The 15,908-nt window shown below is 34.2% G+C and overlaps 1 protein-coding gene and 1 pseudogene across 3 annotated transcripts in view; one reads left to right on the forward strand and one right to left on the reverse strand.

The window, feature by feature from the left end:
* SGPP1 (sphingosine-1-phosphate phosphatase 1) overlaps positions 1–15,908 on the reverse strand; it is a 38,394-nt gene that overhangs the window by 21,242 nt on the left and 1,244 nt on the right. For both annotated transcript variants that reach the window (XM_081047521.1, XM_081047522.1), the window contains exon 2: positions 126–215. In XM_081047521.1, coding sequence (XP_080903647.1) covers positions 126–215 — 90 coding nt within the window. The remainder of the gene's footprint in view (positions 1–125; positions 216–15,908) is intronic.
* LOC308497490 (peptidyl-prolyl cis-trans isomerase D-like) lies at positions 6,317–7,276 on the forward strand (annotated as a pseudogene). The gene has a single exon. The product of its transcript is annotated as a peptidyl-prolyl cis-trans isomerase D-like (transcript).

A 15,908-nucleotide genomic window follows, 5' to 3' on the forward strand; every position in this document is an offset into this window, starting at 1 on the left:
TTTGTAACTATATTTTCTAAATTAGGTTTTATATTACTTTGCAAATGATTATAAATTATTAATTATTAAAATGCTTGTCAATTTCAGAAAAAAATCAAGCACTGTGAACACAACATTTTCCTTACCAGAATGGAGTGCATTCCCATGTAAATTCTACTTAGGCAAACTAGGGAACACCAGCATGGAATAAGAATCAGTCCATATATAAGAGGATACTAAAGGGGAAAAAAAATAAAATTAGTTAAATAAATTAGGTTAAATATAAACAATCAAATTAAAAACAAATCATTATGCTATAAAATTCCATGAAAACAAAAACTATGAGTTTTTATTCTCCATTTTATTCCCGGCACTAACCCTAAGCATGGCACACAGCAGACATTCAAGAAATACTTTTTCATGTATAAACAAGTGAATGAAATCTGATGTTTTTACACTCTTCTTTGTTGGAACTGGCTCATTTTTGATTCTACAGTAAAGATTCAACCAGCAGCATGTTACAGAAGAATAAAAACAGGTAGGAGACATACTTTTCACATGGCTCAAAAATGAGAGCGTCTCTGGAATAGTGCCTGAATCTGGGCATGTAGGGTCGGCACTTCCCTAGGGAGGCGGATGGCATTATCTCCCTCTCACTCCCATTGGTAACTGCTATCTGCAATTTCTATTGACATTTCGCCATCTTGTATTCAATATTCAACACCTTGTAACTTGTTTTCCACTTCTGGCCCTCAACTAAAATTTTAAACTGTAACCTTATTGAGAAAAAAATTGATAGGATACCAAGAAGGTCATAAAAAAGAAACAAAATGTAGACATCTCTTGGTATCAATGGCACTGGTTTAGGAGTTGGCTTTGAATCTCCTGAGATTAGACTAGAGGAAGAACGAGTAGACTTGCAAGATGGTAAATCTGTAAAGGGGGTAGGGGGGAGGCACATTTGAGGCAATTTATGACTCATTATTTCAAATTTCTCAAGAATTTGAAGACAAGGTGGTTTAATTCAGTAAGAATTCAAGGTGGTTCAATAAGAAGTGAGATTGAAAGGGAGTCAAGTAGGGTTGTAAGAATGGTAAAGATTTAGAACATAGTTGTTTTGATTTGACTTTTCTACTGCATTTAATATGGCCCACAACTTTCTTCTTGAAACTTCAAATACTCTTGATTTTTACAGCATCACACTCTCCTGGATCCCCTTTAACTATATATTTTTTTCTGAGTTTCCCACAAGAGACTGTATCTTCCTCTTCTTGCCCCTTAAACATTGGTATAAGTAAGAATTCAGCCCTTAGTAGTTTTTTGCAGCCTCACCTTCCCTATTTTTTCCTCTACTCAGCATGACGGAGACCTATCCATTTCCCTAGGTTTAATAATCACACAGCCAACTACTGCACATAACTCCACCTTAGGGTCCCTATGGAGTTAAACCCCAAATACCTCAAAACAAACTCATCATCCTTCCAACCAAACTTGTTCCTCCTCTCATATTCTCTATTTCATTTGGAAACATAATAAATGTAATAATGTAGATGATATATATGAATTATCTTTGATTTCTTCCTTATCTCTCATATTCAACCAATAACCAAGTCTTGCTGATTTTATCTTCTAAATATTTCTTGATTCTGTCATCTCTTTTCCATCCTACGTACACTGCCCTTGTTCAGATCTTCTTTTCTAAGCTCCACCTATTTTTCTAGCCATTTTTCCATATGCATGAGAAACTTGGTAATGAGGCAAACAGACACGTAACCATATAATGAGGTAAGTGCTATCATATTAGTATACTGAAAGTTCAGAGGGTGTCTAAAGAATGAGCATTTAACTTAGTTTAAAGGTGTTAACAAAGACTCATAGATTAAGTAAAATTCAAGTTGTCCTGAAAAATGAGTAGGATTTAGTCTTTAGAGAAAAGAGGGAGTGAGTACAGGGCAAAAAAAAAAAAGGTAGAAGGCATTCCAAACAGCAGGAACACCATGAGCAAAGGCTTGTGTACAAGACACTGTCAGTAGTATGGTTTTCTGGTAGAATAAGCTTATGTTCTTGCTGGGGGGAAGCACCAAATAGTAGACATAAGGTATATAAATTATGCATACGTATATAAATAATATAAAATATATAAATTATACAATAAAACATGGTAAAAAGTTTGGAGAAAGAGAACTGGTGTTGAAGAAACATCAAGTATTCCTTCTGTTTCTCCTACATCTTCAGTTTACCTGCAGCTAGATTGGGACCAAGTGACTAGTTTTGGCCAATAAGCTGAGAAAAAAAGTGACTTATGCCACTTTCAATCATTCTATGAACTCTCTTTTCCCCACAGATGTGATCCTGGAAGGCACATGTCGAGATTCATCAGAGGATGGGCAAACTTCCATCAGCCCGGTTCCTGAGGTTCTAAGTAGAACAAAGTTGTGGGCTAATCCATAATGAATATGTAACACAATGAGAAATAAACTTTTGTTGTTAGCTGAGATTTGGGGGTTAAGTCATTCCCAGAGCATAAACAAGCCTATCATAATTAAAACAGTAACAGAAATAGCATCAGGAGTTTGGGAATATGCATGGGGCAGGTTAAAGTATTAAATAAAAGATAGTCAATGTGGACTTTATTTAGAAGCTGATTTGAGGCAAGACTGGATGGAGATAAGAGAATTAGCCAAGACTGATATCCAAGGGAAGAACATACACCCGGCAAGGGGATCAGGTACAGCAAAGTCTCTAATGAGGAAATGTGACCTGGCAAGAAGGCCAGTGGGGCTGAAGCAGAGGGGGAGAGGAGAGAGAAGTAATGAGGGCTGGAGCAAGCAGAACTGAGGCCACTGTAAAAAATTTGACTTTTATTGTGAATCCAATGGGGAGCCACTGTAGGGTTGAACAGAGTAGTGTCATGATGGCTGCTGTGTTGAGATTAGACAATAAGGGATCAAGGGTGGAAACAGGGAAACCAGTCAAAAGGCTGTTGGTATAACCTAGGTGAGAGATGACAGTGGCTTCTGTCTCTCTATCAGGCACTCAGACCTTTTAAATTTTTCTGTTAATTTTTTTAAAAATTGTTAATTGCAAGGAGAGCCAAGCAAGTAAACAACAACCAAGAAATCCTCCTAGGCTAGCCTCTTTTTTTTTTCACTTAGACCCCATAAGGAAGTAAAACTGCAGTTATTGATGGGAATTATTTGTACACAAAAGATTGAAGAAAAATTTGTTTATTAAGTCTCAAAAGCTATGGCTGATGATGGGGCAAAGGGAGAGTTTTTGAGTACGGACAATGAAACTGAATTTAACTTAACTCAAATCACATCTATTCAGGTTTAAATAGGAGAGTTGGGAATGCAATCGAGTTAGAATTAGAGGCTAAGGAAGAAGCTATGAACCTTTTTATTTTCCTTTTCCCTATTCTAAAGCACGCTTAGACTTCACTGGGGTAAGGTTAACTGGTTGGGAAAAGAATAATTCACTTTTATTCTTATTGATTGGTTGATGTTTTTAGCTATTAGTCTCTTCCTTCAGAGTATTTTTCCTAGATTTTCTTTTTCTGGAAAGAAACACATTTGGGGGAATACCTCATCCAATTCTGACTATATGTGACTTTCATATTTACTCCCCATAGAATCAAAGAATTCTGAACCACAAAGTATCAAAGCAAAGAAGCATTTCATCAGTTAACTTTAAGCAGATTTTTAAAACCCATAAATTTTAATACTAAAGGAAATAAACTAGATCTAAAGTGAGATCCTGTGGGGAGAGGAAGAATTATGCATAATAACCTGTTCACCTGGCATATTTATTTATATTTAAGAATATCCAAACTGCATTTATCTTTAATTTTATATTAAACTATCTCTAAAAACAAATTTAGGACGACTATTCTCATTTAGATGTAACTGGAAGGAAAATAAATTTATGCAGAATTATCCTTTCCTAAGAAATAATAGAATTTATTACAAATACATAAAATATACATAGACTACTCTCCATTTCAGCCATCTTTGTTAGTTCTCCTTTTCTTCACAGCTCTGTAGTATTAGTGTACCCAAGGGCTTAATTGTAAGGATACTTCATTTCCCAATCTATACTTACTTCCTTAATGATTTCATACAGTTTCAGCAATTACATACAATCTGAATGTTCATAACTCAAATTTCTGTCTCTACCTGAGACCTCTCCTGAATCTCAGACTTGTATATCTGTCTACTTGGTATTTCCACTTCAATGTCTAATAGGCATCTCAAATGTAACATGGCTAAATCTGAACTCCACATTTCTTTTCCATTTCTTCATCTGACAAGCTACTTCTGCTGATATCTTCTTCCTAGTAAACAACTTCTCCATTGTTCCATTCTGAAGGCCAAACCTCTTGTTATCTTTGACTTCCTCGTTCGTATCTATCATCCAATCCATTAACAGTATCATTTATATCTTCAAAATATACCTAGTTGTTAATTGTATCCCATGGTAATTACAAAGCAAGTGTCTAAAAAAATATGCAAAAGTTAATGAGAAGACGATCAAAATGGTATACTATAAGAAAAATCAAACACAAAAAAGCAGTAATGTAGGAAATGAGAAACAAAAAAGGTGTAAGACATACAGAAAACAAATAGCAAAAGACAGAGATTTGCAGAACGGATAAGAATACGTGACACCAAACTATATATGCTGCCTAAAGTAATTCACTTTATATCCAAAGACACAAACTGGTTAAAAGTGAACAACTGGAAAAACATATCCATGCAAACAGTAACCAAAAGAGAAATAAGTGGGTATATTTATATCAGACAAAATAGACTGTAAGCCCAAAACTGTTACAAAAGAAAGAAGAACAGTATGTATTGAGAAAAGGTCAAATTCACTGAGGGGATGAAACAATTATAAACATATGTGCACCAAATAACAGAGGTTCAAAATAAATGGAGAAAACACTGACAGAATTGAAGAAAGAAATAGACAGTTCTACGAGCCAGTCTCATCAGCAACGAAAATCTGATCTTCCACAGAGTCCCTTTGCTATGTAAAACTTAGCAGGTATTTTAAAAATTCTCCAGCAGCCTCTTGATTTTACCACAAGATCAGTGCAAGTTTAACATTTTTCATGCCTTTTGAAAAGTGCAAGCCACCTGAGAAGAGTTTGACCTTTCCCTTCTCTGGGGAACATGACTTTAAATTTCCTTGGCTTTCAGCTTCACGATAATGCTCTCCACTATGCTTCCTTTCTTTGTAAATTGACTGTCATCTCAATGAATCCACAAATTTAGTCACTTTTCCGTCTTTTCCATAGCTTCATCATACTCTACTGATACTACTTTAGCACTTTCCTTACATACAAATTGGTGAATTTCCTCTTCCTTTTTCTGGATACACTGTATTATTGATTCATTAACACTGAACTCAAGGTCAACAGAACTATAACTGCAGCCTGAATAAATCTTATCTAACACACATATATTTTCTTTGTAAAGCATATCACAGCCTTCTTGTGCCTAGGAACACTAGACAGCACTGCAGCACTGTGCTTGGGGATCATTTTAAACAGTGAAACCACCAACAAAGAGCACAACAATGTGTAAAACAGGGCACTAAATAGACTGTGAAAGAGTCTTTTGTTTACAGTATAATAGCTGAAACAAGAAAGCGGAGCACTGCCTTGTTCAAACTCGGCTGGGAACATGTACACCAGGTGACTCAAACTTTTCACCAGTCTGCACATGTCTATATGCATGTATTAATTTGGGGGTTACACATAAATTCCAATGAGTAGGTAAATTTACAAATATGTAATCCACAAATAATGACAATCAACTGTATGTAGAAATTAAATTACTCTTAAATAACTATGGGCCAAAGAAGAAATCACAAATCCATAAGAATTACTTAGAGACAAATAAAAACAAAAAGACAATGTACCAAAAATTACATAATGCAGTAAAAGCAGCACTCAGAGGGAAGTGTAGAGCAGTAGATACCTACATTAAAAAGAACAAATATCTCAAATTAGTCACAGCGCTACACCTTAAGGATTAGAAAAAGAGAAGCAAACTAAGTGAAAAGCTAGCGGTACTAGGGAAATAATACAATGATTAGAGTGGGGAAAAAATGAAATAGAGAATAGAAAAAATAATAAAGAAAATCAACAAAATTAAAAGTTGTTTCTTTGAAAAGATCAACAAAATTGGCTGTCGGGTTTCAGCTGCTGAGCAGCCATGAGGTACTTACTCTAAGAGGATTCCAAACGTGTTCCCCCAGGTTAATCCCAGTAACCCCCCGAGGTTTCTTTGACAAAGGAAAGGCAAGCAAGTTGGTTGAACTCTTATAATTGTTTGCAAATATTGTATCCCAAACTACAGAAAGTTTTCGTGTATTGTGTACAGGAGAAAAAGGCATTGGACCCACCACTGGGAAAACTCTCCATTTCAAAGGATGCCAATTTCATAGAATTATTAAGAGGTTTATGATTCAGTGTGGAGAATTCTCCAATCAGAACAGGACAGGTGGAGAAAGTACTTATGATGAAAAATTTAAAGATGAAAATTTCTATTATAAGCATGAACAGGAGGATTTATTGAGTATGGCAAAATGAAGCCTGCAATACAAGTGGTTCTCAGTTCTTATAACAGTTCCAACTCCTCTTTTGGATGGGAAATGTGATATTTGGCCAAGTAATTAAAGGAATGGATGTGGCAAGAATTCTGGAAAATGTAGAAGTGAAAGGTGAAAAACCTGCTAACTTGTGCATTACTGTAGAATGTGGAGAACAGAAGGAAGGGGATGATGGGGAATATTCCAAAAGATGGTTCTGATGACAGTCATCCATATCTATTATTAATAACAGAAGACTTAAAAAAAAAAAACATAGGAAATGCTTTTTTGCAAATCCCAGAACTGGTAGATGGCCATTAAAAAATATACTAAAGTTTGAAGTTACATCGAAGGTTCAAAGGCTATCACTGACAAAGGAGATAGATTGAAGCTGCAACCTGTAGCTTTAAACTGCATGGTGAATACTGGTGCTTGAAAACTGAAGATGTTAAATTGGCAGGGACCAATCGACAGTGGTTTGGAGGCTCTTGAAATAGACCCATCAAACACCAAAGCATACTGTAGAGCTCAAGAATAGCACAGATTAAAAGAATACCATCAAGCACTGGCTGATCTTAAGAAAGCTCAGGAGACAGCACCAGAAGACAAAGCTATCCAGGCAGAATTGCTGAAAGTCAAACAAAAGATAAAGGCAAAGAAAGATAAAGAGAAGGCAATGTATGCAAAAATGTTTGCTTAATAAGGAATTCAGTTTTGTTTAAATATTATACATTGATTGTATAAAGGCAGTAAGAAAATTTAAGGGGTTTTTGTCTACTATATATAATCCCTAATATGTTTCTATTGATACTTCAGTTCCTCATTGTTTATAGTTTAGGAATACTGACATGGGTTCACTGTTAATAAAAGTGTTACAAAATATTAATAAAAAAATCAAGGAAATTGACAAACGGTTAGCCTGGCTGACCAAAAAGAAGATGTAAATAACTAAAGTCAGGAATGAAAATGGGGCATTACTATTGATCTTACAGAAATAAAGAGGATCATAAGAAAAAAGTATGAAAATTATATGCCAACAAATTAGATAACCCAGGTGAAATGCACAAATTCTTAGAAACATACAAATTACCAAAACTGACTCAGGAAGAAATATAAAGTCTAAACAGACTTACAACAAGTAAACAATTGAATCAGTAATCAAAAACCTCCAAAGAAAAGCCCGGGTTCAAATTGTTTCACTGATGAATTCCACCAAACATTGAGGAAGATTTCACATCAGTGTTTCTCAAGTACCCCCAAAAATAAAAGAGGAGGGAACACTTTCTGACTCATTCGATGAGACTATTATCACTCTATTATCAAAACCAGGCAAAGACATGACAAGAAAAAACTGCAGAGGAATATCCCTTGTGATACCAATGCAAAAATCTCCTAAAAAGCATTAGCAAACCAATCCAACAGCACATTAAAAGTACTATATACCATGACCAAGTGGGTTTTATCCCAGAAATACCAGGGTTGTTCAACAAGGACAAATCATCAATGTAATACACCACATTAATAGAATAAATTAAAAAAACAAAAACACATGATCATTTCAATTGATGCAAAAAAAAAAAAAGACAAAATCCAACCCTCCTTATGATATTAAAAAGCAGTCACAAAACTAGGAGGGAATCTCCTTAACATGATAACGGGCATTTATGATGTATCTACAGATAACATTATACTCAATGGTGAAAGACTGAAAGGTCCACCCCCTCCCTCTCCCAACCTCCAAGATTAGGAAAAAGACAAGAATGTCTACATCTCACCACTGCTACTAACACTGTATATACAGTAAGTTCTAGCCATAGCAATTAGGCAAGAAAAAGAAATAAAAGACATCTAAATTGGAAAGGAAGAAGTAAAATTCTCTCTATTCACAAATGACACGATCTTAAAAATAGAATAATTCCAAAGAATCCACATTCATTTATCTACTACTAGAGTAAATAAATGAATTCAGCAAAATTGCAGGGTACAAGTTCAACACACAAAAGCTCTGTTCCTAGACACCAGCAATAAACAATCTGAAAAGGAAATTAATACAACAATTATAATAGCATTGAAAAGAATAAAACACCTACTGCATTTCCCCCAAAATAAGACCGAGCCGACCATCACCTCTAATGTGTGTTTTGGAGCAACAATTAATATAAATCGGGTATTATATTACATTATATATTATATGAGACCCAGTGTTATATTATAGTAAAATAATACCGGATCAAATGGTCCGGCTAGGTCTTATTTTCAGGGAAACATGGTAGGAATAAATTTAACCAAGTAAGTGAAAGATTGGCACACTGAAAACTGCAAAACATTACGAAAAGAAACTAAAGACCCTTATCTTGACATAGGATATATTTATGCACTTGGATATATTTTATATATATTCTGTATGTACACATATATTACATATACTTATATATAATATCATTTTAATTACTGTCTATCCCTTTCCTCAAGAATGTAATTTCCATGGGGGCAGGGACCTGAGTCTTTTTGTTCACTGCTGTATTACCAGTGACTACAATAGTGTCTGCACATTGTCAGCAGTCAATAAACTCTGTTGAATGAAATAAACATAGCCTTCAGCCACTAAGGGTATCAGTCGTACAGTATCACATTCATGGTAAGTTGGGGTTACCAATGATACCATAGTATCATTCAGTTCCTGGCCTCAGACCTGGGCTGTGTTAACCTTTAGTTCAAAGAGCATCTCTGGCTGGAATCTACCATAATAAATTGCAATCTGAAAATCCTTTTAAATAAACTTAGGAAAGAGAATTTCCAATGCTCGTTTTAGAATAAGCATTAACTTTACAAAGGTACATATTCTGCAGCTTAAGCTATTAAAACTAATATACTTTCTAAAACAAAGTAACCAAATTGTACAGAAATATAAAACTCACTTCATACAATAGCACATTATGAACTATATTTTCTCTACTAAAAGCAAAACAAACCAAAAACCTTGATCAGAATAGTATGGTACAAAGGTACATATTCTGCAGCTTAAACTATTAAAACTAATATACTTTCTAAAACAAAGTAACCCAAATTGCACATAAAAATAAAACTCACTTCATACAACAGCACATTATGAACTATATTTTCTCTACTAAAAGCAAAACAAACCAAAAAATAGAATGGTACTTCCCACAATGGTAGGCTAATGTAGAATAATGTAGAATGGGTTCAAATAGGTCAAACAAAAATTGACCCATATACAGTCATTTAATGTATACATTAATGATAAAAATGTGAACTGAAACATTTTCAACTCAATCCATTGTTTTGACCTATTCACATCTGATGTCATATTAGTTAGTTTCTCTTTTGAACTGTTAAGTCACAAAGTATCAGTTTAGCAATAGAACTCATCACGTAAATGTTAATTATAATTTAAATATATTTTATATTACAAAGTATAGTAAGAAAAGTACTATTTATTACCATACTAGTTGATGTACCCTTATGATACCAAAATAGGAACTATTTCTCAATTCCTGTACAGGGAAGGGATTTGTGAGGAAAGAAAGAGAAGGGTTATCTGTTTTAACTTATGTATATCATTTTAGAGCTGCAGGCAGACCCCAGCTTTCCAGATAGTTAAGATAAACAAGAAATTCCTGATTCCCTCTGCAGAAACCGGAGTAGACACAAAAGAAACAGTAAATCCAGTCTTCCAGAGTTTCCAACTCATTAATTCATTCTAATTCCAACCTATCAAAGAATTGTTTATCTAATTGTCTCTTGGATAATTTAGCCCTGTTTGCTTCAGGGCCCCAGAAAACTTCTCTAGTATCTAATATGGATTCTGTGGGATTTGGTTTTTAAAAATCCCTATTCAAATCTCCAGGGTTGGGAGCGAATCTAGTCTGGGGCGACAATAGCTCTTAGCACTCTGGGAGAGTAAGTAGAGTAGGAGCAATTAAGTACAGTAATTTTCAAAATACAAAATAAAACTCAAATTCTGTCTTTTCCACATTGGCAAATTTGGCAATTCTGTAAGAGCCCTAGTTTCTTTCTTTTTTTTTTTTTAAGTCAGAACTAGGAAGACTAGGAAGGACTACTTCTTCCCGCTCTGCCATAGCAATCTAACCAACTTCTTTCACTTCTGATACATCTTTGTCGTACTGTCCTCCACTTCACTCTCACTATCCACTTTTTTCTTACCTAATCCAATCCTTTACTTCTGAGAAATGAAGTGGGTGGATTTTTTTAAAACCAAAATTCAATTCTGGGCAGATGTTAAAAAAAAATGAACATGGATTTGTTCTTTAGTGAAATGTTAATAGATTAAATAATTATATTTAACATATAGTTTACTCTTATATACCAAGCACTATTCAGAGAACTTTATAAATAGTTCATTTAATCATCAGAACAACTCTTTGGGGTACATATTCTAATTTAAATTAAACTGAGGCAATGAGAGGCCCAAGATCAAACAAATATGTATTAAGTTACAGAGCTGAGATTCAAACACTGCAAGTCTGATTCCTGAGTCTGAGCTCTTAACCACTATGTATTATATTGTAATAGCCTATTCTGATGCCTTTTGCAATTTACCAGGCTTGTTACTTTACATTTTTATCACTACACAAATAGGTAACAATTTTAAGTTTGGTAGGAGTTTCTAGTTTCTATTTTCTTTTTCTTAGAGAATGTTAACCTTTATCTGCTGAATTTATCTCCTCTAATAGGGTTTTTACTTAAATTTAATCTTCAAATATTATAAAAAAAGAAGAAAGAAAAATTTATAAGTCCTTCACATTATTTTCAAATTAATAATAACTTACCAAACCCAAAATAGATCACAGGACCTCCTAGATGCTTTTAATTTCATACAACCATCTAATCTTTTCACTGCACATCCTACACTACAGGAACACTTATCTAAATATTTCCTTCAGTTATTCTACCAAACGGTTTTATTCCTACTGATATGTTTTCCGTAACTATCACACATAATCAGAATTATTTTTTATATTATGGCATTTTCCATTCACATTCATTGAAGTTAATAAAAGAAGTAAATAAAATGACTTGCAATTAAAGCAATTATAAAAACTTATCTCTAATAGATTTTAAAAATTTCAAAGTAACTTAAATATAACAGGCACCAGAAAAAAATTATATTTTGAATTTGAGGAATGTATAGTATATATGTAAACAACAGATGACAAGGATAACATATCAATGATACATTTGCTTTGTTCTCATATACTCCTAGTTTAATGAAAATTCATGCAAACTTTCTGGAAAGCATTTCGTTTATACATAAAAGAGCTCAAAATGTTCTAAATATATATACATTGACCTTGTAATCTCTCTTCTAGAATTCTATACTAAGGATATAGAAACATAGGCAAGGGTTCATATATTAAAATGCTTATCCTATATACACACATATACCACACAACAATGAGTAAGTCAGTATTTATCTATTAAAAAGTAGTAATTTAAAATATGGATTTTTGGAACTACAGAGCTGGCTTTAGCCATTTACTACATGCATTTATTGGGACTCTAAATAAAAATGTAAATAAGAAATCAACTTAAATGATCTTGAGGAAAAAAAGCCATAAGAACATAGAGTGTCTCACAGAACACTAAGGCAGAATGAAGCTAAGCTTCAAGAAGAAACTGGAACTATAAACTGAACAGTCATAGGATCATCTCTTCTTTTTACATATATGCTTCATTCTTCTTCTTTTGCAGACCAGCTGCTCTACTCTTCAGTCCACAAGGTAGATGAAGGTTTCTGAATTTACTAGTTCATTGAGGAAACCTGCCCAAACTCAGTATCTATTCTCAGTTCCTGATGGACAAGATCAGGTAGATAAAACATGGCTGCCCAATAGTTGAGGGAGCTTTTAGCAGGTTGTCAGTGAGGCACATCCTCAAAAGGTGCCTACTTCTTGGTTCCAATGGTTCCCATGGTGTGGAACCATGGGCTAGTTTCATAACCTCTTGGCACCAGTTTCCTCATCTACAAATGGAGATAATATCTACAGTAAGGATAACCCTACAGTGTAAAAACTATTTTGTAGGAATATAAAAATATTACATTCATTAAAAATGTTTTCTGGGAATTTTTACTGATTGGAAAATGTATGACATATTAGTGTTCTCCAGAGAAATAGAACCAATGAGACGTATCTGTGTGTGTATGTGTTTATGAACGTATATATATATATATATATATGTGTGTGTGTGTATATATGTATATGGAGATATATATATATGGTATATATATATGGAGAGGTATATATATATGGAGAGAGAGAGAAGGTTTATTGTAAGGAATTGGGTTTATTATTGGATTTAAGAATTGTGGGGGCTGGAGTCTAAAATGTTCAGGGTAGGCCAGCAAGCTGAAGACCCAGGGAAGTTAATGTAGCTCAAATCCAAAGGCAGTCTGCTAGCAGAATCCCCTCTTCCTTGGAAGGGACAATCTTTTTTCTCTTAAGCCATTCAACTGATCAGATAAAACCCCACCTACATTATGGAAGATAATCTACTTTACCCAAAGTCTACTCATGTAAATGTTAATGTCATGTAAAAAATATCTTCACAGAAAAATCTAGAACAATGTGTGACCAAAAATCTGGGTACCACAGCAGAGCCAAGTTAACAAATAAAATTAACCATCACACATAATATTAAATAAAAAAAAGAATAAACCTCATATACAACATGGCCCCAATTATTTTCAAATTCTAAGGAAAAAGTTAGCACTAGCTTTTTCCTATTCTTTTCACTTCTCTTCAAGCTTTCTGTAAGTTTCCATATTTATCTTGCTTGTCCTCTTAGCATTTAACAATATTAACTACTTTCCTTTTCTAGAAATCCCCTCTTTCTTTCATTTGTAGTCTCCCTTTATAATATATTCTTTTTATGATATTGTCCAGTCTGTACCCCCCTTCTGCATCCATCCCCACTTAGACCCAGCAGTGTGGCCCTGGATCACGCTGTGTGATCCTGCTGCTCTCTTGGCCTCAACTATTGAATGATGAGGCATGGACACTGGCCCTAGCAAAGCAAATCCACTGGGTGGACTGAGTTTAGATTCTTTTTCCTAATCGTAATTTGAAAGAAAGTCAGAAAGAAAGTCAATCAGTCTCTGTTGTGTGCTTGAATTTGGAAATGTTGTAAAACTAGGGTGAGAGACATACACATGCCAAAAAGCAGAGAGATAAGAAAGAAGTAGAAATGAGAGATGGGTGGCATGCCTTTAGCTCTGACGGTATTCCAGAGCCTGGCTCCAATCCTTCAGGACGCCTGACAGCACTTTCTTGCCCTTGACTTCCATGAGATACCCTCTCTGGTCTTCAAATAAATTTTGTTGTTGTTTTCTGCTGAATCTACTTCAAATAGGTTATTAGAATCCCTATACATGCACGTGCACATGCACACACACACACACACACACACACCCTACACACACAGCCTTAGACATACCAGGCTTTCATTGTTTAATTCTTTTCCCGGTTCTAACATTTTTTTATTACCCACTCTGGAAATCTAAGCTTCCAAAGTACTACAATACTAATTGACAGAGGACCAAAACAACTGAGGACATAACTTAAGCAAAGGAACATACTTTTGTTTTCAAATTCACAATAACGATTTTAAAAAACTATAAAAGTAAAAAAGTTTTGTTTTTTTGTACTGAATTATTAAAGTCAACCATCTATAAACATAGAACTTTTACATAAGGGAGTATCTTTCAAAATAACTAACCAACAGTAAACAATTATTCAAATTTAGAAGTTTATTCAAATATAGAGTGAAAAACGTAAACCAAGAAATTTAAACTAATTATATAAGATTAATTCTAAAGTAATTGGTCAGTTTCCACATCAGTAAAATGACAGTTTGAAACTAGGTTATTTCCGAAGTCCTGTCTAGCACAAATTCTAAAGTTGTACAATACACAAATTCCTCAAACTTTGAATTAAATATACTAGGTTGTTCAAAAACTATAAGGTAAGCCTATTCTGATCATTCAAATAACCCTGAAATGTTAGAACACTGACAGAAGCATCCTGTAAACAACCCAGCAGTACTGTCTTCAGACTTCCTGTAAGCATTATGTTCTGAATGAATGATGAGCAAAAAAATGACTATTTTCTCTTACTTGGACTGCTAAAATTAATAGCATGCAACATAGCTACTCATTGAGCAGTTATAAAAAGCCCTATAGTTACAGAATCCTGAAAATCTCAAAAACATAAGAGAAACATCATTAGCTAACCAGTAAATATCATGCCAAACATATCTGAATGACAACCTCAAATTCTGAAATATTTAGATTCAATAAAATTTGAGATAGTTATCTCTTATGCAAAACAGGCAGCACTACTTTACAATCTGAGTTTCACTGTAAATCTCCTTTGGTTAAATAGGAGAAAAAAACCTGTCCATGGTACTCTTCACTAATAATTCTGTCATTCTTACTATGCACATTACATATTTTCCATGTTAAAGTAAGAGAGATGCACTGCACAGAAGTGTCTATGAGAACAAGATTTTATCTATACTGAAACTAAATCTGGGAGAAGTAAGCTTATCAAAATGGAGTTTTCTACAAATGTGTATTTAACAATGTAAGGTGATTTTATGCTGTAGCGGGGGGGAAAATGACAAAGTCTGATTCCTTAGGTTCTCCATAATTATTACCTTTATTCTTAAATTATGGGACCAATCTGCAGGATAAACAAATCTCCTTACAATTTAAAAGACAGATAAGACAGCAATCTAAGAATACATTTTGCTTCGATAAGGGAATTAGTTTTTAAACCTAATTTATGGACCATGAAAAACTGAAAAACGAGAGGCCAAAAGAAGTAGGCAAAATCTAAAATGTTTACCATTAAAAATTCATCCCAAATTGCCAGGCTGACCCTGCTGTCATACTTGCCATTTTTACAAACCCCCTAAGATGATCAAGAACCCTGTTAAGAATAAAACCAAGCGTTTTTAAAGCTAACACAACAAAATGCTGTAGCTCAACAGCTGATACTACAGATCAGTAATCCAGAAGATAAACTTTGCATCTATCAGCAAATTAGCAACCACACACCCTTTAAAAAGAGAACTCAGGCTGTTCTCCAGTAACTTCCATAAAGGGTGGCTTGCGTTTAAAATTCATCACTCCATTGCCTGGACCTACCATGTTTGTTTTGGTATTATATTATACTACTGTTTTATAAACATTGTCTCAGAGTAAAGTTAATGAACTTGCCTCCACCTGAAACAACCAGTGTAGGGGGAAGGCTCCACGTACTGTGGTGGAAATGAGTCTTAGTTACCTA

The sequence above is a fragment of the Rhinolophus hipposideros genome (genome assembly GCF_964194185.1).
Source record: "Rhinolophus hipposideros genome assembly, chromosome: 5".
Classification (NCBI taxonomy): domain Eukaryota; kingdom Metazoa; phylum Chordata; class Mammalia; order Chiroptera; family Rhinolophidae; genus Rhinolophus; species Rhinolophus hipposideros.